Consider the following 27599-nt stretch of genomic DNA (forward strand, 5'->3'; position numbering starts at 1 on the left):
GGAAATTCCCTACAAATGCAAGCTCTGGAGCACTTCAGCCTGGGCCCCAGGTGTAGATCTGCAGGATTGCACAAAGGCAAGGACACTAAAACCTGCTTGTCAGTCTGTCCAAGCAAAATCAAAATTTTCCATTCTCACTCCTTAGTATTTTGAATATTTCCTCCAGAAGTGGCTTTTCCCAGCTCACAAACTCAGCCCTGATTTTTCCTTCTCCAAACCCTGATTGTCACCTCAGTGCTTTGTGCAGCCCAGCCTGTCCTGTTTCATACACACCAACTTCTGGCTCTTCACTTTTAGCAATGACCCCACCTCTGATTTCCTTACAGAACATGAAGATGGTTCCTGTACCTGAAAAAGCTTATGGGACTTTTTTTGAAGGAGACTGTTACATCATTTTGCACGTAAGTAAGACAGCAAACACTGCTCTCTGTTGGGCAACTGGTTCAACCCTTTTTATTTAGATCTGCCTTGGTTCCTAGCGACCCTGTCCTGTGGAAAAAGCACTGTTGGAGTGGTTGTGCCTGTGTGCTCACCATCTAATCATGGATCTGAATTTCACATGGCTGTTGTGACAACACTGCCTGTTTAGTAAATCAGAAGTTCAGAGGAGCCATTAACTTAGTAATTCATTAAAAGTGTTTATCTGCCAATCAACTGAGTCATGCCCAGGCATGGCAAAATGACCAGTACATTCCTGGAAAACTCAATCAAAGCCCACATTTAAATGATTTATGGGAGTCCTTGGGGGATGTGGGATGTGACCAGCTGCAGGGTGTCATTTTTGGCAGGTGATGTGGGCCATGAAGATGCTGCATGTCGTGTGTCACGTAAGCAGCAGAGGCTCTGCAGCCCATCCCATGTCCCCATAAGGACCATTCAGCCCCACTCAAATTTGGTCCAGAGCTACCTGAGCTGGCTGTGAAGGGCTGCTGAGAACCAGCTCTGCTCTGTGCAAACTGCCTCGTGGTCTCAGATTTTGGCAGGAGGATGATGTGTTTCATTCACCTCCTAAAATCCCTTCCAAATCTCTTCATCTGCATAGAACAACCCAGGTTCCCATTGAACCCGAACCCACCACAGGGTGGAGACCAGAAGCATTTTCCCCTTCCTGGGTCTGAGTGTGCCTCCTGCAAACATCTCTGTCAGTGGAGAGGCAGCAACACCTCCAGTGCCCCACAGTGCCCAACTGCACATCCCCCATGTGCCAGGAGGGGAAGGCAGGCTGGGATAGCAGCACAGGATGTTCTCCTGCTCAAATGCCCCACACACATGCCTTTAGGGTACCTTCAGAGTGCTGCAAGCCTGAGTTACAGGCCCATGAGCAGAACAGAATACTAGAGTCTAAACTAGAGTTTAGAACAGAATACTGGAGTCCTTGCAGAGAGCTGCCAGTGTAAATATGGATTTTGATGCTCACAGGCTCAGCTTCTGTTGCAACAACTTCCCCAGGCAGAAGAGCCCTTCATCAGCCCACTGTTCTCCTTTTCCCTGGAAAACAGGAGGGTAAAAACACTCATCTGTGCATTCTGCTTCTTTACTGGAGCCTTTCCAGATAATGATTGTCCGTGGGACAATGGGACTTTGATCATCTTCAATAGCAATGTATTAAATTGAGTGATTCTTCCACAAATTAATTATCTGTGCCTGAGGAACAGAAGTGTATTTTATTCAACTCCTTCTGCTGTGTTTCGCTGTGGTATCCCTGCACAAAGCAAATAAACAGAATTTAGTGTCAAATCCAGCTTATAAAATGAGCTTTTATTACCTTTCCCAGGTGTCCACAATGGGATTTAACACAGTGGGTGCAGAAGAATAACTGGCACAACTCAAATAACACTGAGCACACCTTCTTCTCAGCCTGCTTGCCTCCTTTTTCTAGGCTGCTGGGGTTTTCTGTAATAAGATGAATCCCAGCGTGCACACACTGGCTCAGCTTCTTTTGGAGTTTTGTCTGTTTTGCAAGTCAGCAGGAATTCCGAGGCAGTTTGTGCTGCTCTGTCATGTGCTGTGAGATTGACAACAGGAAAGAAAGGGTAGCATCTCCAGGCAAATAAATAGCAGTGTGCATTGCATTTCAAAAGGTGGTCTATGAGAAGAATCTGCTTTAAGTCTTAATATCAAAATGTACAACAGTAGGACAAGCTGAACACATTAATTGTACGGGGGCTCAGTTTTCCTTGATAATGGGAGTTATAAAAGAATATCAAACAGAAACATCCATCAGTTCCGTTTATGAAACCCATAAATTGCTCTGCTGAATAAGGAGAGGTTCTGGTTGAGATCCCAGGGAGTACCTGAGGCTCTGTCCCCTCTCCCCTTGCCCAGGAGAAAGGCAGAACTGGAAAAGGGCTCTGTGGTCAGTTGGTTTTCTGACACAATAGTGTTTTCTGACACAAAAATGTTTTCAGACATGGGTGCTCAAATTTCCTTGATAATGGGAGTTAGAATATCAAACAGAAACATCCTTCAGTTCAGTTTATGTGGGTTTATGAAACCCATAAATTGCTCTGCTGAGTAAGGAGAGCTCCAGGCTGAGCACCCAGGGAGTACCTGATGCTCTGTCCTCTCTCCGCTTACCCAGGAGAAAGGCAAGAACTGGGAAACTCCGTGGTCACTCTGTTTTCCAACACAAAAATGGGCTGTGCCTTCACCTGCACTTGTCCTTCCCACCTCTTGCAGACCAAAAGGAGCTCCCGTGGCTCTGCTGTGGATCTGCACTACTGGATTGGCAAGGACTCCTCCCAGGACGAGCAGGGCGCCGCGGCCGTGTACGTGACGCAGCTGGACGCGGCGCTCGGGGGCAGCCCCGTGCAGCACCGCGAGGTGCAGGGACACGAGTCTGAGACCTTCCAGAGCTACTTCCGACATGGCATCATGTGAGTGGCACCAAGTGACCCACACCAAGGTGGGCTGTGGCACCTGGGGATCCCTCTGCTTCTTTCTGTGTCTCAGAGACATCCATATCTCAAAAATGTGGAAAATACAGAATGCACAGAATGAGCGGGTTGGAGGAGACCTTCAAGATCATTGGGTCCAACCCAGCCCCAACTCCTCAACTAAACCATCTCACCACATCCAGTCTGTTTTTAAACACACCCAGGGATGGTGACTCCACCACCTTCCTGAGCAGGCCATTCCAGAACTTTATCACCCTTTCTGTAAAAACTTTTTCTTGATATCCAACCTAAACTTCCCTTGGTGCAGCTTGAGGCTGTGTGCTCTGGTTGTGTCAGTGCTGCTGGAGAAAGAGCCCAGCCCCAGCTGAGCTTTCAGGAGCTGCAGAGAGTGATAAGGTCACCCCTTGACGAGGTCTCTGGTGTTGAGATGACCTTGAGGTGTTAGAAAGTCTCTTTTTCCCAGCCCCAACACCAAAGAAGAAGACAGGATTCCTTGGCTCTCATTCTCAAGGCTGTTTATTTTCTCCTATCTAATACATTTTCTTTCTGACCTGCTGAGGTCTGTCCAGCAGGTTGGGTTGTGGCACAGTGACCGCCCTTGGGGTGGTGTTATCTTTTTCTAATAAGAACTCCATGTGCTTTATTTACAATAATTTTCCAATACCTATCACCTATGCTAGACAGTCTGTCTCTACTCTAAACCAATCCAAAAGTGTCACCATCACATTAGAAGATGGAGGGGAAGAAGAAGGACAGGACATGCCCAGATTCCTCTGTCTTGCCTCTTGAACCCCCATTCTAAAACCCCAAAATTCTACTTTTTCACTCTGTGATAAATTCACTATCATTCTACTCAAACCCTTGTGGCTTGTAAATCCTCACACAAAGCTGGTAATTGTTTCCATGGGCTAGAATCAAAGGCACAGGTGTTTTTGACTCCATGCCAAGGCCTCTGAGCCCCCAGCCAGGGTCTCGAGTCCTCCAGGGCAGCCAGAGGAATGTCCTGGGTTCTGACAACCCCTGAGTCTCCTTTTCTCCAGGCTGAGCACCCCCAGCTCCCTCAGGGGTTCCTCACAGGGTTTGTGTTCCCAGCCCCTCTCCAGCCTCGTTGTCCCCTCTGGATGTGCTCAGTGTCCCAAGGTCCTTCCCAAGCTGAGGGGCCAGAGCTGGACACGGCACTTGAGGTGTGACCTCAGCAGTGGTCACCAGTACACGGGCAGAATGACCTCCCTGCGTCAGCACTGATGCTGGTTAAAATTCAGAACAGAGAATTCCCATTTTGAAGGAATTGCTTACTCAGTCTGGAGCCATGGCATTCTGTTCCACTGGTCATTTTCCCAGATTTTTGCAGTAATTGAATCTGAACCTCCCTTTTGTTCACCTCAGGGTCTTCGTTCCTCTCCTCCACAGACTTTCAAGTGCCCATTCAGAGCACTTCAGACTAATATCCACCTTGCAGTGCAGTGCTGATTTGGCTCATTACACTGGGTGTAATATTCCTGAAGTAGAAAGAAAAAGTGACTGAACTTTTGTCATCTAAAAGATACTGTTGAATATACGATATGTTGATATGTTGAATCCAGTCCCAGGGTCTTTGCTCACTTTTGGGTTTTTGGAAGGACTCCAGTTACTGTCCTCCAAGGAAGATCTTCATTGGCAGCCTGAGTGCTTTGGTTTCAAACAGCTGAAGGAAACTCAGATAATCCTGGGTCAATACTCTCCATCCCAGTCTGGCTGGATATCTCTGTCTCGTGCATCTCAACAACCTCTCATGAATCTCCTCGGAACTTTTCTGAGAGAGGAAAGTGCTTTTAGCCTCATCTTGAAGATGAGTAGGGGAGAATGAAGGACTGAAAATCAGACCCTCAAAACCAGTCTGTTTGGAAACCTATGTGCCTCTGAAATCAGCATGGATTAGAATTCGTCTGGGTCTAAACCACATCCCCGTGGTCAGTGAGGAAGTCTGAGGCAGAATGAGAAATTAAAGGAAGCTCTTTCCACATCTTGGCAGGTGGACTAACACCACAGCATCCTTCTGTGGATATCTTAAGCTGGGCCAAACAAGTCTAGAGTGCTGTGAGTCACATTTCTGACCACATTAGCCAGTACCATTCCACCTAAAATAGTGGAAAGTTTCCACCTACAAGATCCAGTACCCTTCCACCTAAAATACATCTATTACCCACATGGCAACAGCTACAATCACCAATTGTCCCTTTTTTCACCTAAATGGCAATTGCATTCTGTCAGTTATTACTGCAGTGTAAACAATGGATCTGTTCTCTAAAATGGTCTAGGATATGTAAGAGTGGATTAGACTCACCCAAAAAACATTAAAAGGGCTGTGGGACTTCTGTGGGGGGTTGTGCCCTCACATGATTGTGCAAAATTGGCACAGGAGAGGGGATGGCATTGTGGCATGAGGTGACAACAGTGCTGAGAGTGGCTGCTGCAAAATGTGTGTTCAGGGATGGGATAAAAAAATTGGGAGGTAAAATCTGAGAGAAACACAGTGTCCTGTGTTTACAGTTTTGTTCTGCTTCTGGCCACAGTTTCCTGACCAAGCTGCTTTTAATAAAATAGCTATTTTGAAGAAAACAAAATTTTAGCAGGAAGTTTGTTTTCTGCCAAGTCTGTTTCATATTCTAATTGAATGCTTATGGAATATTTCAATTTTGGGATGCCACTGCCATGGTCAATGGGATTTTCAGTTTGGTTGTGCTACAGTTCCGTTTCCATCCCTGACCTGCCTGTTCATCTTCTCCCAGGATGCTTAATGCTTGGAATCAATGATCTTGAAAGTCTTGTCCAACCTAAATGATTTTATGATTCTATAATTGTGTGAACAGCAGCAGCACAACAGCCATAAGAGGCAGACAGACACCTTGATAAGGACCACGAGCAGCAGTGAGGAACACGGCATTTGCCACTGCAATTTTAGGACTTTGAGATTATTTTGCCTCTAGATTTTTCAGTTGCCACCAAAATCTTGGGATGTTCTCAGAGGATAGAGGGGAAAGTATTTTCTAACGAGATCTAACTCTTTATTCTGTGCTGCACAACAGCTACAAGAAGGGAGGAGTGGCTTCAGGATTTAAGCATGTGGAGACCAACATGTACAACATCAAGCGTCTCCTTCACGTCAAGGGCAAGAAGCACGTGTCAGCCACAGAGGTAAGAAGAAGACCCTGCTCTTCTTATGGATCATTTCTCCTTCCCTCTCCTCCTACACTCATTTTTGAGCAGATTTATCTGGTGGGTATCTCATTTCTGCTCAAGAACTTCAGGACAGTTTTCAAGTCTTCACTTGAGGGTTTGGTGTTGCCACTGTGCTCAGTGAGGAGCTGAGTGCCAGCAGAATGAGCAGTCACTGCAAACCTGTTCTTACATCCCCAGGGACAGCCTTGCCATGGCTGGGACTTGTCACCTCTTCTCATCCTCCCCACTTTGCCAAACTCTCTCATTTCCCTGTGACAGGTGGCGCTGTCCTGGGACAGTTTCAATAAGGGAGATGTGTTCTTGCTGGACCTTGGTAAAGTGCTGATCCAGTGGAATGGACCCAGCTGCAGCATTGCTGAGAAATCCAGGGTGAGTACAGGCAAAAGCCACTTGGCTTAAGGTGGCATTTTTTTGATCCTTAGGGGAAAAAAATAAAGAAAAAACTCACAGTGTTTTCACAGTTAAAATCTCATCACTAACAACATAGATAAGACCAAATAATCATAAATTTTCTACTTGCTCATCTGCTGGTTTTATAGGCCCATGGAATTGCTTTGCTCCAGTTCATAGCCAGCCTCAGGTTGCATTTCACAGGCAGCCAAGAACATATCACTAGTTCCAGCCCCAGAAAGTCATCCAGCTCCCTCTGGAGCTCATCTCTATCCCTCTGAGCCCTGTTGTTTGCATGGCATAGGATTAGAAAGTCAGCAGCTCCAGTAGGTTTAGCTGCAGTAACCACCCCGGGGTAGATTAATTTTAATTTTTTGTTTACAGCATCAACAGGGAATTCTGGCTTGGTCAGAGTGAGACAAGCAGGAATACATAACCCAGGTGCTGATAGGTCAGATCTATAGCTCTTAAGGCACTTTGCAAAGGGATCATTACCCTTATTTTACTGATAGAGGAACCAAGATACAGATACCTAATAAAGCAAGATGCAGCAACAGTTCATCAGCAAAGCTGGTGGCCAAGCTTGTGGTCATTATAATATTACAAGGCAGATGGGTCTGCTCTGTGTGTGGTGTCCCCTGATGAACTGGGAGAGTGGGCATCTCCACAGGGAATGCCATTTTTGGGGTACAGTGGAGATCCTGTGGGTGCTGAAGAAGGTACAAAACAATCCTCAACACAGGAGGGGGAGTAGGTTCGTGGCTGCTGGATTCATCTCGAGCCTCAAGCAGGTCATCCCCTGTGTCTGATAAAAAGAGGAGTCTTTCAAAGCTATTGCAGTAAGAGTCATGGGAACAGAAAAAAAAATCAATTGAAGATGGAGATTTCAGCCTAATTAGCTGCTTGACATTTCATGCTGCTTTTCTCACAGAAGACATCCACGTTTTTTGAACACTTGAAACATCTAAATGTTAAATGCCGCCGCGGGGCGGCCGGGGTCCTGCAGCTCTGCAGCATCCTGCCTTGTTGGCCTCAGCAGGTGTTCATCTGTCCCCCAGACCATCCCAGGGGACCACTGGACCTGCTGGTGCTCAGTCACACGCAGGCAGTGCCCATTGTGGCTCCCACATGCCTGTGGCTCCCACATGCCTCCTCCCATGTGCCCTGTGGGAGCAGTGTCAGCAGCAACTACAATTAGCAATATTTTCCTATGAGTTAGTTAATAATCAGGCATTACAGACATATCTGCTTCTTTAATAGCTAAATTTGGAGGGCACTTCAGGGAGCTGTGGTAACCTGGCTTGGGCTGTTGGTTCTCAGTCACTGCTTGGGGCTCGCTGGGTCTGGGCTGTGTGTCAGGACTTACCCCTGTGGGTCCTTGTGCAGGGTCTTGCTCTGGCTCGGAGCATCAGGGACAGCGAGAGGGGCGGCCGTGCTCAGATTGGCATCATTGACAACGAGAGGGACTCCCCAGACCTGATGCAGATCATGAGGATGGTGCTGGGCGAGAGGCGCGGGGAGCTCCGCGACGCCGTCCCCGACACCAAAGCGGACGAGCTGCAGAAAGCCAATGTCAGGCTCTACCAGTGAGTCCTGTGCTCCAAACCCTGTCCCTTGTCACAGGGGGCTCTGTGGGGTCTAACTCAGCTCGCTGGCTCTGTCTTGCAGTGTCTATGAGAAGGACAATGACCTGGTGGTGCAGGAGATCGCCACCCGGCCCCTGACGCAGGATCTGCTGCAGCACGAGGTGAGACAAAGCCAGAATGGCCTTTTCACTGAGAAAAGGAGGCTGTGGCTCACTTTGTTTTCAGTTGAGCACCTGTTTCCTGAAAATTATCAGGCCTTCCATCACTAGGAGAGCTTAGCCCTGCTGTTAGGTTAGGACAGCTTAGCCCTGCTACAATCTCAGCAGCCGGAGGTAGGTGGTGTGCTGAAGCTGTTCCAAGAAGAGATGGCAAATTGATGCTCTCAGCCAAGGATTATATTAGCTTGGCAATCACAGTGAGGGAGAGCTGCATACCAGGAATAAATTCCAGATGGAATGAAGGCTTCTTAATACCTGATGTTCAAGGGTAGCCTTCCCTCTGCTGACTCCAGAGCAAATAAATACTCTGCTCACGAAACCAGGGAGATTTGTTTTCCTGCCATAGGAAGTGGCTGGTCTCAGTGACCCACCCTGGAAGGAGATTTCCTGACAGACCTTCTGTGCAGAGTTTTTCAGAAAACAGAGGCTTTTCCTCTGACTGAAATTTGGCAGAGAATTGCTCATCCTTAATTCTCTGCAGTGCAGACCAGCCTATTCCAACGCAGCACTGTGCCGCAAGGCTCCCACTCCCCTTTTCATCCTGATGTCAGCCTTCTTAAAATCTCAGCCTCCCTTTGCAGACACGTGAAGCCCTTTTTCTTCATTCATAATTCAATTTGAAAAAGGAGCAGCCTTTGGTCCCACAGTGTGTTTGGAGCACCAGCTGTCTGCAGTGGGGATGGGTTCAGCACACCCCTCATCCCCTTTTGGTTCGGGATCCTGCTGCGTTCACAGCAATGCAACACTGAGCTCCAGATCAGGGATCTCAAGGAGGACAAAATATTCATGCAGAAGATGTCTAACTTGGACCTTTCCTGCTCCTCTAGTAGCAGATTTGGGCATAAATGCAGGCAGCAGCAGGCTAGGGTAGATATTTCAGCATACACTTCTCCTGGCCCCTTTTAGAGCTGCTGATGTTTTTGGTTTGAGAACACGTCCTCTGAGGGGGTAATAGACAGTTTTGAGCAATGCCTAAGAAAAATACATACTTTAACTAGTTACAATTATAGATCAGCAGCCTGGGCCAGGTGTGCCCACACCTGTGAACCCCTGCCCAGTGGGGTTGGTGGTAGTTGTACTCCATTTATAAACCATAACAAATTCATTCTCTGTCACCTCTGATAATGGTTGCACGAGGGTTAGAGCTCTGCAAGGCAGAGAAATGAGCTGGATATGCATCTAACTTAAATCTTCAACAAGGATCCACCTGATTGGCCTACAAATGATGAGCTTTTCCTGCACAGAGTTTTTAACTTTTGTTTTTTTCTGTTTCCTGGTTTTTTTCGGTTTAACCTCAGGACTGCTACATTTTAGACCAAGGTGGTTTCAAAATTTATGTCTGGAGAGGAAAAGCCTCCAGCCCAGAAGAGAAAAAAGCAGCATTCACTCGAGCTGTGGTGAGTTGTAATAGAGGGCAAACAATGTCGTGGGTGGTTGATACATGCTGATCTAGATCTGACCACTAATTACAACTAAGTGAGGTCTTGGGGAGCTGGCCTGTGTAATAACAGAGGGAGAAGTTGAATGTCTAGGGGAAGCATGATGACATAAATACACAATTGTTAGTCATTAAATTGTGCTAGGACTAAGACCTGCCACTAAAACTGAGAAAAAAATGGTAAAAGAAAATCAAGTATAAAAGAAAATACTTTTCTACATGGTAAATAGTGAACTTCTGGGAGCTGTTGCTTCAAGGGGTGGTGGAGTCAGAGAGGATCAGCAGGGTCAAGAATTTGACCAAAAAAGGTGCATAAACAGATAATAAAGGGGCTCTGACATCTATGTGTTATTTTCTGTCAGAGCATTCGCCAGCTCTTCCTCTCAGTTAAAATTAGCCTCAAGGGAGCCTGAGCAAGTAAGGTATTTGGTATTTTTTTACAAGTTAGCATGTTGAAGTGAAGACTTTGAGGGAAGATGGCTTTTAATTGGACATTTACTTATGGGAAGACTATAAATGGCTTCATCTTCCATGAGATCTAGCTAGGAGATACTGAACTTCAGTGGGTCCACCTTCAGTAAGGTCCTACCTGGAGACCCCCAGCTTCAATAGGATTGCACCTATTGTCTCAGAGAAGAAAAGCTTAAAATGCCTTAAAACTTATCTCACTGTCCTCTGTGCTCCTTTCAAGAGCTTGACTCAGACTCATTTTAGTAGGCAATCATCTCTGCAAATTCTGGCCCTGAGCTACACATGTAGAACAAAAGATATGTCTGTCTTTCAGTGTGGCAGGTGGGAGGGACGGGAGAACCATCTGCTCTGCTTTTCCCCGAGGGCAGTGTGTGGCTGCAGTTTTTACAGCAGAAGCTGGATGCTCAGAAAGCCACAATCAGGCTCCTTTCCCACAGCTGCCAGCACTGCACCTCAGGTCATCCTGGAGCCTTCTGAGATAAACACGGGAGCAGTTCCCAAAACTAGATTTGTGACAATTTAGTCCGTTCAGAGCAGACTTCATGCTCTGGGGTGCTGAGCTGCCTCTACCCCTTCACTCCCATGCTCTTTACCAGGTAGAACAGTTTTCCTGGCTTAGAGAGGGACAAAAAATTTGGAGAAAAGAGGTAGGGGTAGGGTTCAGTCCCCTAAAGACAGATGTAAACAAGGATACTACAGCAAGAGTCTTCAGTTACTTCTGATTAGTTCAAATGCAAATCTTGGACTAAATCCCACCCTGTGTTCAGTGAGGGACACTCTTCAAGCTGGTCCAGGTCCACACCCCTCCTCTCAGGTCTGTAAAAAGCAAAAAGCTCACTAATAACCTTTGTGAACCCCACCAGGGTTTTATCCAAGCCAAAGGCTATCCTTCATCCACCAACGTGGAGGTGATCAATGATGGAGCAGAGTCAGCCATGTTCAAACAGCTCTTCCAGAGGTGGACAGAAAAGAATGAAACACAAGGACTGGGCAAGGTCTACACTACAGGCAAAATTGGTGAGCATGCTGGTCCTGGGTTTGTCTTTCCTACCTGTGCTAAGCAATGTCTGAGGGAGCATCATTCACATCAACTGTCTCCTGCCTTCAGGATCTTGAAAATCTAATGTACACTCTCCTGGTGCCTTCCATTTTCCATCTTCTTCAGTAGATGGAAAGGATTCATGAACTGAAGGACGTTCAGCTCTGCTGAATTTTCTTATATGAACCAAATTGCCACTTACTCTGAATATAAAAGTTGGGAGAGAGTCACTCCTCTCTGAAGAATTGTATGCAACATTTCCAACTTGCAGATCTCCCAGATTTCCTTTATGAAGGGCTAATGCTGAGCCTGATAAGGAGCTCTGCTTTCATTTACACTGGCATCCATCCAGTCCCCTCCTGATGTCAGTGGAATGATGCTGTATTTACACAGGGTGTAAATGGTGTATTTATCACACTGCTGAAGGGAATATTACAATGCATTAACCCCAAAGACTAAACAATTCCAAAGAGAGAGCGCTTGTTGATGAATGATGGGGAGGTGACAGAGATGCTGAACATCTCCATCAATAACAGCTTGAGAGCCACAAATCTCTTCCCCTTGCAAGTTCTCTCTTTTCTCTCCATCTCTGTTTCTCTCTATGCTGTCTGTAAATGCTGTCTTTCTTTGTCATGAGCTGGAGAAATGTAGGCATTTTATTTCTGAAATCATCATTTTGAAAGAAGGGAAATATTTATAGATTTGGAAAAAAAGATTTTTCAGTCAGGAGACTAGTAATATTTTTACCAGCTAGCCATCACTGGAACATGCTGTATGGCCAATTCCAGCCTGTCACAGGCCAGCACTGAAGTGGGTGAGCTCTTGCATATTCCAAAATCAGCATTGGTTTACTGGGGGCAGGAGTGGCTATTTTCAAACCTGGACTGGGTTTTACTTGCTGTACAGTGCTTGTGGGTGAGGGTCGTGGGAAGGGTTTGTGTGGTGCTGTCACTGGATTCTTGTTTTTATTCTGTTTTCGTTGTTGTTTTTGTTTTGCTTGACGCAGCCAAGGTGGAGCAGGTGAAGTTTGACACCACCCAGCTCCACGCCAGGCCTGAGCTCGCGGCTGAGCAGAGGATGGTCGATGATGCCTCTGGGGAGATCGAGGTGAGAGAGCTCCTTTGGCTGGCAGAGGATGCTGTAATCACCCTCTTTCCAAGCATTACTTGGGTTGTTCAGCTTGGGGGGGGCTGAGGATGGACCTCATGGCAATTTACAGCTTCCTCACGAGGGGTAGGCACTGGTCTCTTCTCTCCAGTGGTGGGACCTGAGGGAGCACCTGAAGCTTCAGTGATGTGGTAGCCGAAAGGTTGTGCTCTGTCCTCATCTTGACTCCACTGCTGCTCACCAAGATGTTTTTTATTCCCTAGGTGTGGAGGATTGAGGACTTGGAAATGCAGCCAGTGAATCCCAAGATGTATGGGCAGTTCTATGGGGGTGATTGCTACCTGGTCCTGTACACCTACCTGAGGTCAGGCAGACCCCACTACGTCCTCTACATGTGGCAGGTAGGTCAAAGTAGAGCAGAAGGCACTGTGCTGTGCCTGCTGTACAAACCTAGAGCTGAAGGAAGCAATGGCACACAAAAATCCCAACCCAAGCACCCAGAAGAACTCAGACACACTTTGCTCATCAATTTCAAATATCCCAAGCTGTGCTTTGTAGATAGTATGGACACTGATCCCAAACTGGCATCAGACTGAGCACCAGCAAAATCAGACAGAAAGACTGAAGAATGATAGGGCTTACAGTGCTGAGGTCAAAGTTTGGAGTCAAATTGTCCCTTAAAGCCTCAGTTCCTAGAGTTCTGTGGGTATATGGACATCCCTGCTTTCCTTTTTGAAGTATATTTTCATGCAGAGAGAAGCTTCAAAAATGGGACTCTAAAGTCTGCAAAACCAGACTGCCATTGAAATTTAAATTTCTGGAAGTTTTAGCTCTGATCTCATGATGTTACACATTTTGGGACTGGCAGGTGTTGAATTGTGAAGAGATTTGTACCCCTGTTCTCATCACGCTGTGTGTGTCACCCCCCTGTCCCCCAGGGCCGCCACGCCTCCGTGGATGAGATCACTGCCTGTGCCCTCAATGCCATCGAGCTGGACAGGAAATATGGGGACGAGGCCGTGCAGGTGCGGGTGACCATGGGCAAGGAGCCCAGGCACTTCCTGGCCATCTTCAAGGGCAAGCTGGTCATCTATGAGGTAACCTGCTCTCGGGTTTGTTGTTGCTGAAATGGCTCCCCAGGTATTAAAGAGTCTTTTATCCCAGCCCCGCAACCGAAGAAGTTGAGATTCCTCTGCTCTGGTTCTCAAGGTTGTTGATTTTCTCTTATCTATGACATTCTTTCCCTGACCTGCTGAGATCTGTCCAGCAGGTTGGTTTGTGGCACACTGACTGCCCTTGGGGTGGTGTTAGCTTTTTATACTAAAACCTCCGTGTACTTTATTTGCAATAATTTTCCAATACCTATCACCTATGTTAGACAGTCTGTCTCTACCCTAAACCAATCCAGAAGTGTCACCATCACAGCAGAAGATGGAGGGCAAGAAGGAGAAGAAGGACAGGACACCCCAAGATTCCTCCATCTTGCCTCCTGAACCCCCATTCTAAATCCCCAAAATTCTACTTTTTCACCCTGTGACAAATTCACTATCATTCTACTCAAACTCTTGTGGCTTGTAAATCCTCACACAAAGTTGGTAATTGTTTCCATGGGTTAAAATCAAAGGCACAGGTGTTTTTGACTCTGTGCCAAGGTCTCTGAGTCCCCTACCAGGGTCTCAAGTCCTTCAGGGCAGCCAGAGGAATGTCCTGGGTTCCTCCTGGCTTTGGGAGGTGGGAGCAGCAATGGTGGCTTGGCAGCTGCAGTGGAAATAGCCCAATAAAAATGGGCTGATATTCAGGAAAGGAACCTGCCAGCCCTGCCCAGGCTGGCAGAGGGGATATTTCTAGTACTCCTCAAGCAATCTGAGCACTGTTGGAGTAAACATGGCCCTGGACTGACCCAACTCAACTGAGCTCCACCCCTGAGCTCCAGCAGTGATGTGTGAGGTTCATTCCGACTCTGTCCCAAAATATTTTGCAGAGTGAGAATAAGGCAGTCATCCTGTGAATTACCAGTGCTGCTATCCAGAGAGGGTCCTTCAAAATATTCTACAAACAAGATTTGCATTGTCCTATGCCTGAATTACATCACATAACTACCAACCCACTTCACTTGCTCCCTTGGCTGCTGACAAATGTGGTGGAGAAATTCCACCTGTGGCTGTGGGAGATGAGGATTGCCCTCAGCTCTCAGTGTTGGTCCCACCATTTGCTTTCCATGGCAGATGTTCAGTTAAGATGAGCACAGCTGGAAATCAGGGTACAGATGCCTTGCCCAGTTTGCATGGCAAATCCTTTACAGACACCAAGATCTGGTCACATGGACCTTGAGGATCTTGATGGGAGCTGGTCAGGACTCTGCAATCAGGGAGAAATGTGGGAGTTGTGCCATGTAGGTTTCATTCTGACCTGGAATCAGAAGATACTTGGATTCCCTCACCTGCTCAGTGCAGAACCATGGTTCATTATTGTTGAATTTGTAAGCAACCCCGACGAGGGGAGGAATGATGAATCTGACTCCATGTTCTTAGAAGGCTAATTTATCATTATATGATCTATGATTTATATTATATTATATTATATTATATTATATTATATTATATTATATTATATTATATTATATTATATTATATTATATTATATTATATTATATTATATTATATTATATTATATTATATTATATTATATCATATCATATCATATCATATCATATCATATTATATCATATTATATCATATCATATCATATCATGAAGCAAATCAGATAACTATTGTTTTCATTTTTCTCTGAGGCTTCTCAGCTTCCCAGGAGAGAAATCCTGGCAGAGGGATTTTTCAGAAAATATGACAGTAACTCATAATTGCAAGTGGGCAGGGCTGCGAGCCCAGAGCCTTCCTCAGATCAGTCACACCATGGATCTGTGTGTCCTCCTCACCTCTCAGTGCTACCTATTGGAATAATCCCAATATAACCAGACAGGATGTGCCTGAGCTTGTCTGGCCCTTGGTGCTGAACCAAATAGCGAGAGCTGTGGTGTTTCACCCCAGAGACACTTTTGGCTGGCTGGATGCTGCACCTGGGCGCTTGGGGACAAGTCCAGGCTCACAGGAGCTCAGATTTACCTCAGGCAGAGAAGCTTTAAGGCGATGGTGAAGGAAAGGAGTCGGTTCTGATGGAGGGTTTGGATCCAGAGCTTTATTCTGGCCCACAGGCCTCTGAATCCAGCAACAGCTCCAACAGAACTCACAAACTGTGTGGTTGCTGTTCCTTTTAACCCCAGGGAGAGGGGGAGGGAAGGGGTAGGGAGCCACCAACCAGGTACAGGAGAGGAGGTCTTAAGGGACAAAGGACACCTGGATGGCCCAATGCCCCCCCAGGGGTAGAGGGCATCCTTTGAATCTGCCAATCACTCAATGCCCTTCTGGAATGCCAGGATTGACAGACAGCACTCGGCAGGGGTCAGGGAGGGGGAAGGAGAGGTGACTGACCCACCTGGCAGGGAATTATCAGGGAGGGATTCGAGGTTCTGGGGTAAGCCCTGAAATCACAACGAAGCAGCTGCCCTTCCCTCTCTCCTTGCAGGGCGGCACCAGCCGGGCTCAGCAGAGCGGCCCCGAGCCGGCGATCCGCCTCTTCCAGGTGAGGGGCACGGATGAGGTGAACACCAAGGCCACAGAGGTGCCAGCCCCAGCCTCCTCCCTCACCTGTGGTGTGGGAAGGTGAGTCTGCAGTGAGACATGGGCACCAGCCAGGTCTGCTACCTGTGGTGTGGGAAGGTGAGTCTGCAGTGAGACATGGGCACCAGCCAGGTCTGCTACCTGTGGTGTGGGAAGGTGAGTCTGCAGAGACACACGGGGAGGCAGCCAAAAGGACCTGAAAATGGTGAGGTGGGGCTTGAGTCTTCAGCCTCTGCTAGGTCATGGAGATGAATCCTTGGGCAGGTGGCCCATTAATTCAGTGGAGAAACGGCCTCAAGTTGTGCCAGGGCAGGTTAATACTACATACTAGAAAAAATTTCTTCACAGAAAGAGATGTCAAGCACTAGAACAGGCTGCCCAGGGCAATGGTGGAGTCAAAAGTATTCAAAAATGTGTGGATGTGGCACTTGATGACATGATTTAGTGGTGATGGGCTGATGGTTGGACTTCATGATATTAAAGGTCTTTTTCAACTTTAATGATTCAATGATTCTGTGAGGAAAGTGCACCCAGGAAAGGGCTCTGTCTGTGGAGGATCAGCAGTAAAAGCCTTCTCTACAAAAGTAACCCATGATGGGGTTCACCTCACCTCATTGTAGGTGTTTATACATCTTTCATTCAGATCAATAAACCATCCCAGATTTTCCAGCTGTAAGAAATCAGCCAGGATGAGAGCAAATTCATTTATCTTGTTTCAGTTGTGTGTCAGGATGAGATGGTAGATCAAACCAAAGCACAGAAGTTGTCAATGTCCCATCCCTGCAAGTGTTCAAAGCCATGTTGGATGTGGCTTGGAGCATCCTGTTTAAGTGGAAGGTGTTCCTGATAATCTTTGAAGTCCCTCCTAACTCAGATCATTCTGTCCTTCTGTGAGTTTTGCTCTAGGTGCCATTGGCTGCACTAAATGTCCCTTCAAGGACTAGAAATGGACTCTGAGTGATCAGCTCAAGAGCGCTCAAGCAGGTCTGAAGCTCTCCAGAGGACCAAGCCAGCTTTTGCCCATGGATAATTTTTGCCAGTCTGCCCCTAACTGCATCTTTTATCCTGGGCACAGGGATGCAGCGGAGATGAGCGGGAGATGGCAAAAATGGTGGCTGACATCGTTTCCAGACGGGACAAACACACCATCCTGGAAGGACAGGAGCCTGCAGAGTTCTGGGAAGCTCTGGGAGGCAAAGCACCTTATGCCAGTGAAAAGAGGTAATAGTGACCTGCTTGTTCCTCTGGCCAGGGGACACTAGGCAAGGGATCAAAACTTTGCAGGAAAGTGAATACTTTGATGCTGTGTCCTCAATAAAGGGAGAACAAGGCCAGAATATCACCAAGGCCTTGGTCAGGAACCACACCAAGGTGTTTCTTTCCTGGCTTTTGGGCCAGGAGTTCTCCTGAAGTGGGAGCTACAGGTCTAAAGCCTGCAGACAAGGGTGTGCTACATCCTCCTTTCTCCCCAGTAAACCTCTCCCATACCTCATCCTGAGGGCTGCAGGAACCACATGCTCCATTTCCAGCCATTACCAGCAGCAGCCCCAGGAGAATCATGAGATTAGATCTGCTTTTGGACAATATGGATTTCTCCAGCCCTCTGGGCCGGTGATGGTTTCCTCTGCAAAAAGTGATCTGGTGTGGCTTTCACCTGACATCAAGCTCATTGCCACAATGAGGGAAGGGTTCTGCTTTTGCCTTTTTGGGTGGAGAAAAAAAATTGCCTTTGAAAATCATTAAATGGTCTGACAATCCCCTGATACCTGACATTGCTGGCTTCCAAGCCTTTAGATGGGTGCTGCCGTGTTCCACCTCTCCCCTCAAGGCCACAACAAGCACCTTCAGGGCCCTGCAGTAAGCCAGGAGGGAAAGATTTCCACATTTCTTGCTTTTCCCCTCCCCTGCCATGCACGAGGCAGGTTCCAGGAGCAGATCACACACTACCAGCCTCGCCTCTTTGAGTGCTCCAACCAGACAGGTCGGTTCATCATGACGGAGGTGGTCGGGTTCTGCCAGGAGGACCTGGATGAAGATGATGTCATGCTGCTGGACACATGGGAAGAGGTCAGAAAAAGCCTCCTCTCCTTCTCCTCAGACATGTTTTCAAACAGGTTATGGCTTTAGTTGGTGTTTACTGAGTTGGATCTTGGGCTGTGACTAGGTTCAGCTACCTTGAAACGTGCAAGAGCTGTCACCTGAAATATTTGTGCTCCGTGCCTGTCTCAAAAGCAAAATCTTCCTTAGCTGGGGGTAAATTTGGGCTCATAATCACAGGGGACTATTGGGACAACACATTTCCAGTCTTGTCTCTGATCCCACTGGCAGGGGAGAGCAAACAACTGTGTCTGCACAGATTCTAATGCCTCCCTGACCTTCAACTCCTTCTCCCCTTGCAGATTTTCCTCTGGGTTGGCAAAGCCTCCAACGCACAGGAGAGGAACGAGGCCATTGCCTCAGCCAAGGAGTATCTCAAGACCCATCCAGCTGGGAGGGACTTGGCTACTCCCATCATCCTGGTGAAGCAGGGCTATGAACCCCTCAACTTCACAGGGTGGTTCAACGCCTGGGACCCCTACAAATGGAGTGTAAGTTGCTGGAAAAGCCCTGTGGTGTTCTCAGCAGTGCCTGGAGGGTGGTGTTGTCAGTGAATATAGGGTGCATGGAGTGAAACCTCAATAGGAAATGTCCTGAGCTTCACAGAATCATGGAATGGCTTGGGTTGGAAGGGGCCTTAAAGATCACCCAGTTCCAACCCCCTGCCATGTGCATGGACACGAGTTCCTGGTGCTGTCTGAGCAGCTTCTGCTCCTTCACCAATACAAAAGTACCTGTGTGGTGAAACAGGGTCTTCTGCAAATGTGCTTGAATTCACAATGTTCATATTTTCATAAATATTATGTTCCAAATCAAGTTTTTGATTTCAGCCAGAAAGAGGTGGGGCCTGTGAGTAGTAAAATCAAGTTCAGAGGGAAAACAGAGACAGCCACATCATAAAGGAAAAAAAAAACAAAAAACCAAAGCAACAGAAGTTCTTTGTTGAAAGTGCAGCCACAGAGGCAAATTCATGAGCCAGCTTTAAGGGCAAACTGTGGTGAAATGGAAGATGTGAGCAGACAGGTCTCATGTTCAGGTTTGTGGAAAGCCCATCAGAGCTCAGGAGCTCCTGAGCAAGGTCACCCTTGGTCCCTGCACACCAGCCTTCAAATCAGAGTTACAAATACCAGCTCCTCCCTATGTAGAAATGAAAACCTGCTCCAAGAGATGACTGGGAAGGAAAAATTCCTTTCTCCCCTCTTTCCCCAGGACTCCACACTGCAGGAAAACTCTTACAGAGATATTTTATTTCCTGTATCTGAGTTTGCATTGTCTTTCTTCCCAATCCATGTGGTGGTGAATCCAGTCTTGACAGCTGGATTTGGAGAGATAAGACAGCAACTCACAGTGACCCTTAAAATATGTTGATGCTTAGAACAAAGGTCAAAACTTGTGGGTTTGTTTTAATTTTTTTCCCAAGGAACTGCTGAAAAACAAGGATACAGCTCATAAAATATGTGCCTCTAAAAATATCCCCTGTAGGCAGCTTCAGCAACTACAGACAAGCCATCCAAACTGTTGACATCCCAGAAACATCTGGTGTGTGTTCTTTGCTCAGTTTTGGGTCTAAATCTGTTTTCTCTGCAGTCCATGTGTTTATGTTGCTTGTTCTTGTTGGGAAACTTTGTTGGATGTTTCTGTTAAGAACTGACATCTCCTGGCTGCTTAGGAAAACACAGTCATGAGCTTTGCCAATTTATCTAGCATCTTCCATTTTTTTTTTAAGAAAATAAGAGGTATCTGGTAATACATGGCACCTAATTACAAGAAGTAAGGACTTGAGGCTTTGAAAAAATATGTTGTTTTACCTAAATGAATCAGGAAAGTTGGGAAAAAGAAATACTTTCAGGCATTGCAAGATTCAACAAAAATGTAAAATATTTAAATCCAGCAGTGAATATTATTTCTATTCATTTTTCTTCTGCTCTAAAGTCTTTAAATTTCCTGGTTCCACCTGTTATTGGACAACTGTAATGGTTGAAGTCCATTTTTTTTCTTTGTTTTCAAGTGAAAGCTCAGATTCCTCTGACTGCAGGGGCTGAGGTTTGCAGGAGCTGCCACATCAGTGGCCATCACTGGGCTTTAAAATTCAGGATCTCCTGACCCAGGAGTGTGGGTCAGAGACCAGGAGTGTGGGCTAAAGGCAGCCCATGGCTCTCACAGCTCTCTCTTTTCCTTTAGGATGGCAAATCCTACGAGGAAATGAAGAGCAGCTTGGGAGATGTGTCAGCCATATCCGAGATCAAAGTGGTGAGTTGTGCCTTGGCCGCGCAGGTAGGAAACACCTGGGTTCACACACCTCCACATCCCCCAGCCTGTTTGCACCATGAGGGGAGACCAGGATCAGGGCAGGCATGGGAACCTCAGGCTGCCAGCATCAGAGCTGTGCTCCTCTGTGGAAGCACAGGGAGATGTGATAAATTACCCATAAATGCACCCAGACCTCCTGGGCCTTTTCCAGTCCTGCCCAGAAGCATCTGTGAGCAGGACATTGCCCAGCTGCTCTAATGCAGAACAAATTAAGGTGTTTTGCAGCTCTAAGAGGGTGTAGTTAAGTGTTTTGTGAATAGTTTACAGTGGTGGAGCCCCTGAGACTCAAACATGAGTCCCCTGGTCCAGAGGGGCATGGCCCAGTGGGGGATCCTCCAAGCTAAATGAGATCCCAACATTCCCAAATGCCATTGTCACAGGGTCAGCTCTGCCCTGGGCAGGGTCAGGATGAAGGCTGGAAGGAAGTGGCAGGTTTGGATGAGGAGAGATGGCTCATCAGGGAGGGGTGTGCAGGTAATTTAGATGTTTTGGACATGGTAGACATCTAACCTCACCTTCTGTCGTCCCACATGTGCCTTCCCCTGATGTTATCTTGAGAAGAATGAGACTGCTGTAAGTATCCTCAGTTCTTTGTAAGAGCTCTCATTAGCGTGTGCTTTTAGCAGTCCTAACACCAAGGTGTAGCATTTATGGAGGCACTGCACTAACACTTCACCTGGGACTTTCCCCTTGCTGCTTTGGAGCTACAGGTAGCCTGTGCCAGAAATAGTCCCCCACAACCCCAGCAGAAAGATCCTGGCATCATCCCCACCTTGCTCTGCCAGAGCATCTCATCATGAGGTGTTTTCCTCCCTTTGGCAGGACCTGAACAACCTCAGCCTGAACAAGAGAACCCTCAGCACCACCAGCCTGGCTGGTTCAGCTACAGCCAATGCCTCCTCGGAGTACAAATCTCACTTCAGCCACAGTGACAGCAACAGCAACAGCTACAGCAACAACTACAACAGCAACAACTGCAACAGCAGCAACAACAGCCACAGCAGCCCTGCCTTGGTGCCCAATGGGGAAGGGGTTTACTCCCGAGAGGTGCTGATGCACAGGACCGTGGATGAGCTTCCCGAAGGCGTGGATCCCACTAAAAAAGAGGTGACAGCATTGATACCTTTCTAACTTAGCCTGCAGCTGGCTAAGTGTGCTCTAGACCACCAAGTCCTGCTCAGACTCAAGGGGACACTGGCAGGACACACAGGTGTCACGAAAAGCAGGAGCTTTGTGTGAGGAAGTTCATAGAACGGGCTGGGTTGGAAGGGAGCTTAAAGATGGTCTAGTTCCAACGCCCTGCTGTGGACAGGGACACCTTGTGGTGGTTTTAGCCTAGTTGAAGTAATTATGGGGTTTCTATGGCAGAAAAAAAAATTAAGTAGTAATTAAAAAAAAAATGTTTTCTTCTGGTAGAATTGTTTTGCTTTGCCACCCAACTTCTGTCCTCAGAGGGACAGGGGGACAAGGTGACACAGCTGAGAGCTAAGCCAGAATTTGCATTTTACTTGAGCTGTAGGTAAATGTTTTCATTTGAAACTCCTCCCAGAAGGGATGGTTTGTTTGGTTATTTTTTTTTTAATTGTCAGAAAGCTTGCATTTCAGCACTTTTCAATTTCAGAAGAAATTACACATCCTGGATTTCCAGTCAGCCCAAGGATTTCGGCAGTGTCTGCAGCTGAATCCAAGCAAGCTGATGAGGGGGACAGAGGATTGATTCCCTCTATTCCCTGTAATCCTTGTTTGACCAATGTCTTGCCCAACAGATCTGGCAAAGGCCAACACCCACAGCCAGAGCCACAATCCACAGCTGGGCTCTACATGGGTTCTTCTACCCAAAATACCAGGAAAAAGCTCAACCTCCCATTCCCACAGGGCCTCTGTCAGCATCCCTGATGAGCCTTCTTTCTGCAGACCCTGTCTTTCCTGCAATGGGAGTGAACATTTCCAGTGAATATTTTAGGGGAGGGGACTGAGCAGGGGGAGATGCTTTCACTGTGAATCACTGCCTGAAACTCTGGCCAGCAGAGCTTCCCTGGGGGGCCATAAATTGTCCTGGCCACAGTATGATCAGCAGGGGCTAGATTCCAGCCAGAGCACGCTAACTCCTCAGAACTGGAACATCTCTTTGGGCTGGGGGGCTTTTATCTTTTATTCCCTGGTGCTTTGGGAAGTGGGATGAGGAGCAGTGGATTGGGATGTTGCATTTCCCAGCACGAGGACAGGGAGCTGAGCAGGAGCTGTTGGTCTGGAGTCAGAGGTCAGCCCTGGCACAGTGGGGAGGGGATGCAGCCGTGGGGGTGTCCCAGGCTCTGCAAAAGCCAAAGCTGACCTGTCCTTTCTCTCTCCTCACTGCAGTGCTATCTCTCCGATGCCGATTTCCACGATATCTTTGGGAAGTCCAAGGATGAGTTCTACCAGATGCCCAAATGGAAGCAGCAGAACGAGAAGAAACAATTTGGACTCTTCTGAGACTGCAGGGGGCATCTGATGACTCTGGGACCAGCCCCTGCTCCCTTAGGAGCTGCAGGAAAGAAGTGCAGGCATTTCCTCAGTGATCCCAACCCAGCAGCCCAATCCAACGCAGTCATTCCAGCAGCCACTGTTCAGGGGATGGCTCCTTTCTCCCTGCAGACCCAGAACCCCAGGAGGAAAAACCTTTTTCAGGAACAGCTTCTTGACAAGATGTTTTTTGCCTCTTCCTGACACTTTATTGCTGATAGCCATGAAGACAAATGTGTGCCACACAACTGCATTGCAGCCTTATCTTTCCTCTCCCTTTTGCAAATTGCCACATGCACCAGGCCATGATCTTCCTTCATTTGTAGAAGTTTAAAGTTAGTCAAGACAAAGGCCATTTGCAGCTGCTGTGTGAATTTTGGGTGCGGAGAGGAGGGGGAAGCCCTCAGAGGATGGAGGGGGAGCCTTGAGGTCAGGAACAAGCCAGATGCCTGATGAGGTACTCTGTGAGTGACACCAGACAGTTCTGCCCCTTCTCACCTTGTAGAACAACTGCTCTCCAAAAAACAGCAAGAATCAGGTCCAGATTAACATGCATAGCCCAGGGCAGGTAAAACACATGAAAATCTGGTTTGGGGGAAGAAAAGCACTTATTATGAGCATATTTATTAGCTGATGTTTCCAGGGGATGATAACACTGAAGGCCAGACACAAATACTGATTTTTGACTGCCAGACAAGACTCTTATTTTTTTTTTCTCATTCAGACAGCATCTGCAATCTCACCTGGCCTCCCTGACCATGGCCAGGTGAATGTCAGAGTCCACCTGGCCAGAGGCTTGAGGAAGCCAGGAGGGTTTTGGGTATGACCTGAGGCAGAGGGTGTCCTACTGAAGCTTTTATCAGGGCTCCATCCCTGTGATGTCCATGGGAGTGCTGGTTCCGCACTGTGGGATCAGTCTGACTGGGGAGGGCAGTGGGAAATGTGAGCAATCAGTGACTACGGGATAAAACTGTAAACTAAAGGAAGAAACACCACCTTAAACAACTCAGACATTGTGGGTTTGCAGCTTTACTCCATTTCCAACCTGATCAGTGATTCCAAATAAACATCCAGCAGCAGCACTCTAAGTGTCCTTCATCAGCATGGGGGGTAGGATGGCAGCAGATAAAAGCTCTTCAGGGCCACAGAACCTTCAAACACCTGGTCATCAATGGAATTCTGGATTTTTTTGAAAAGAGAGAACAAACTCAGGAGGTGGGGCCCCTTCTGTTCCCAAGCTCCACGTAGCTCAGGCCATTTGTCCCCCATGCCCATGTACCCTTCTCCTGGAGCCCCCATTGGCAGTGAGCAGCAGTACCTGGCCTGACTGCCCAGCCCTGCTGCAGGGATGTGGGATGGAGCTGGGGAGCTCCAGGCTGTGGACTGAGGGGGAGAGAGCTCTCACTCAACACCCAGGACCACATCGTGGTGCAGAAGTGTCACGGTCTGGCTGGGCTGGAGAACTTTGTGTTTAAGAATTGGCAGTTAACTCAAATAAACCCCAACCCCATTGTTTTGTCCCTGTTCCTACCACCACTTCATCCCATTTCTGCTTGAGGGTGCAGCCCAAAACCCACTGGAATACCCTGTGCAGAGTAAAGCATCAAGCAGAGACACAAATCAGCTGAATTACCTGTGTGATTGCTCCTGTTGTGTTCACAAGAGATGCAATCAGTGCACATTACCCACGTTTCAACCTCTGTTGGCCCTGCTGGAATCAGCAATATTTGCCTTGCCTTGCTGAGGAGTGCTGCTGCAGCTCCCAAATTACAGAATTGCATGTGCTTCTCAGTAAGATGCAGGAATCCCACCTACCTGTGGGCCTGACCAGCTCCACACAATCAGATGAAGATCAGCCAAAATACAGTCAGATTATAGAGATTAGGCCAGTTTGCTACAAATTGCTTCAATTCCTGTGGCCACCACACTCACCAACACGAGTGGAGGGCACCTGGCAGCACTCAGGAGCCAGCCTGGGATTTCACAGCCCACAGAGCCTTCTGATACCTGGGCCTGATGGAAACTGCTGCTGGAGTTGCTTTTACTCCCCACCTCTGATTTCTGAAAGATCCTCTCCCACTCCTCCCTTTGGTGCCTTTTGCTGTGATGCCAGTGGCCATGTCCTGTTTCTGCTGCTCTTCCCTCCAGTGGGGCTGCAGCACCTCCTGATCTGTTCAGAGATGAGCTCAGGTGATAACAACATGGACGTGTCCCTTCCTTTGGGGAGAGAGACCTTGCAGCATTGTCATCATGCTCTGCCCACCCTATCTCCATCTTAGCTCCTTTCCCACCTGGCTATAGCAGCTTTCCCCAGCTGTTCCTATTTGATAAGGGATGTTTTTTCATCCCATGGATCTTGCCTACCCTTAAGTGCAAAACAAGCAGAGGAAACCCCAGCCTCTCTGTGCAATCCATCCAAGCCCACCCTGACCCTGGCCACCTGGGTCACTTCTCTAGTGCTGGCCACAGCAGGCAGGTGAGGGCTTTAGCTCAACGATCCAACTGAAATCTAACCCTGCCACCCCAAAAATGCAAGTAATAAGTTCACAGCCAACCCAGCAGGCTGATCTGGCCTCACAGAGGAACAGAATCACAGAATGGTTTGCATTGGGAGGGACCTTAAAGACCATCCAGTTCCATCCTCCTGCCATGGACAGGGACACCTTCCACTGTCCCAGGTTGCTCAGAGCCCCCCAAAAGTGGCCTTGAACATTCCCAGTGATGGGGCATCCCCAGCTTCTCTGGGAAACCTCTTCCAGTGCCTCACTGCCCTCACAGGGAAGAATTTCTTTCTAACTTGCCCCACAAGAGCTGGTGCTGGTACAAGTGAGGGGGCAGGAGCATTTCTTGCCACCTTCACCTCTGCTTTTCATCCCATGGCTCCCTAAAGCAAAGTGCTGAGAGCAGGGACCAAACTCAGGCTGTCCCTGGGTGGGAGTCAAGGATGTTCCATCCCTGGCCTTCAAATGTGTCCCCACCAACGTGCCCCATCCCAGAGGTGACCTGGGAGAGCCCGTGTCACTGCAGGGCCCCCTGCTCTGCCTCACTGGCCACTCCTGAGCTCTTCCAGCTGGCTGGTGGTGAATGCAATATCAGCCCTTGAGGTGTGGGTTTAATTCACATTTAATCTGGCAATGGTTTACAACACCACACAGCATTGTAGTCAAGAGGAAAAATCAATGTGTCCAATGTTTACTGCAGCCAAACAAACTCCAGGGAGGGCTAAAAGAATCCCAGCTCTGCAGAGGGCCTAAAAATCACTAAATCCAAGCTATTTTGGACTGAAAAAATAAGATGACCAAAGTATGCTTAAAAGGACATTAACATCTTTGGTATCAGCCCCTCATCTTCACCATCAGAGATCAGAACCCCCAGGAATCCTGATAATTTAAGAAATCAAGCAGGTCTATCTCCAAATTCATGCATGTTGCATTCAAGTAGGACAAAAAGGCAAATAGTGACAAGTAACTGAACGCTTCCAGAATTCGTTTTAAACTTTTAATAGTCTAACATACTGTTAGCAACACAGTTGGCACTTCAAAATATATATTATTTTATTTCAACAATATTCCCTTAACTCTGTAGCTCTATTTGAAGACAAATCACTCGTTGCCATAAATACTGTGTTGTTCTCAAAACATTCTCGTGCTGGGTTACCTCTACAGTGCAGCTGGGATCTGCTAGAACTTACAACATCTGCTTCCTGTCTGTTAAAAAAATGACATTTTTCTGTAAAAACACAAAAAAATTTTTATTGTATTAAAAAAAAAAAAAAAAAAAAAAAGCCCTGCTGGCAGTTGAGCCTGCTCCCTCTGTCTTTGGCACAAGACCTTCTCTGAGGTCCCTTTGAGTGGGTTTCACTTTGGGTCAGAGGGAAATCTGCTGTTCGGCAGCTTCTTTCTCCTTCACAGGATGAGAGCAAGGCTTTGAATGCAAAGTGGCCTGGCTGAGAGCCAGGCACACAGGCAGAGTAGTGCTCATGTATTTTTTATTACAACACAAAAGGAAACTCGGGTTACATAACACAGGGCTTTGTAGTGCAGCTTTCTTTTTTCATCTGTAACAGAAAGGAGGGGAATGGTGTCCCCGTTTAGGGCTTCATATGGTGAAAGATGGGTGACACCTGCAGTTGCAAGGAGCCACCTGGCACCTGGCCACTGATTGCAGTGCTGAGGGAGACTTTTCCTTGCACAGATGTTGGCTGCTTTTCCCAGATGCCTGACCGAGCCCAACCCAAGAGCTGTACTCCACTAAAAAAGGAGTCCCTATCCTCTTGCTAAAAGCAACATTTTAAAAAAAATGGAAATAAAGTGAACTAAAACCACAGCTGGATTGGTTGAACAGGTACAAAAGGATTAATCTCATCAGCAGCATTAGGATGTTTCCAGCAGCAGGGAGAAGGCCGATGGCTGTCTCACACCAGGGTCCTACGGAGCACCCAGTGCTGCTCCAGGGAAGGTGCTGGGGACTGACCCTGGCACTGGCAGGGCTCACACACACTGGAGTTCCTTCCAGGTCTGTAGGGAGGCTCTCTGTGGCCTGGAGGAGCCAGGCTGCTAATCATAGTCCTGGATGTTGACAAAGACAAAGAGGGTGGAGGAGGAGTAGGGGTCTCCGTTCTTGGTCAGGAGATGGATGTGGCGATAAC

The 27599-nt window shown here is 47.6% G+C and overlaps 2 protein-coding genes across 3 annotated transcripts in view; one reads left to right on the plus strand and one right to left on the minus strand.

Annotated features, from left to right (window-relative positions):
- Positions 1-26735, plus strand: part of VILL (villin like) — a 39469-nt gene extending 12734 nt beyond the window's left edge. The window contains exons 3-21 of the mRNA XM_005424332.3: positions 327-401; positions 2680-2876; positions 5963-6071; positions 6375-6485; positions 7893-8092; positions 8175-8253; positions 9609-9707; positions 11083-11236; positions 12265-12365; positions 12629-12766; positions 13304-13462; positions 15948-16074; positions 16158-16198; positions 17118-17263; positions 17965-18109; positions 18442-18630; positions 20321-20389; positions 21272-21556; positions 22808-26735. Coding sequence (XP_005424389.1) covers positions 327-401; positions 2680-2876; positions 5963-6071; positions 6375-6485; positions 7893-8092; positions 8175-8253; positions 9609-9707; positions 11083-11236; positions 12265-12365; positions 12629-12766; positions 13304-13462; positions 15948-16074; positions 16158-16198; positions 17118-17263; positions 17965-18109; positions 18442-18630; positions 20321-20389; positions 21272-21556; positions 22808-22921 — 2538 coding nt within the window. The 3' untranslated portion in view covers positions 22922-26735. The remainder of the gene's footprint in view (positions 1-326; positions 402-2679; positions 2877-5962; positions 6072-6374; positions 6486-7892; positions 8093-8174; positions 8254-9608; positions 9708-11082; positions 11237-12264; positions 12366-12628; positions 12767-13303; positions 13463-15947; positions 16075-16157; positions 16199-17117; positions 17264-17964; positions 18110-18441; positions 18631-20320; positions 20390-21271; positions 21557-22807) is intronic.
- PLCD1 (phospholipase C delta 1) overlaps positions 26436-27599 on the minus strand; it is a 48043-nt gene continuing 46879 nt past the window's right edge. For both annotated transcript variants that reach the window (XM_031059738.1, XM_005424333.2), the window contains one exon: positions 26436-27599. In XM_031059738.1, coding sequence (XP_030915598.1) covers positions 27508-27599 — 92 coding nt within the window. In that variant the 3' untranslated portion in view covers positions 26436-27507.

Source organism: Geospiza fortis, unplaced genomic scaffold (assembly GCF_000277835.1).
Source record: "Geospiza fortis unplaced genomic scaffold, GeoFor_1.0 scaffold182, whole genome shotgun sequence".
In the NCBI taxonomy this organism is placed as follows: domain Eukaryota; kingdom Metazoa; phylum Chordata; class Aves; order Passeriformes; family Thraupidae; genus Geospiza; species Geospiza fortis.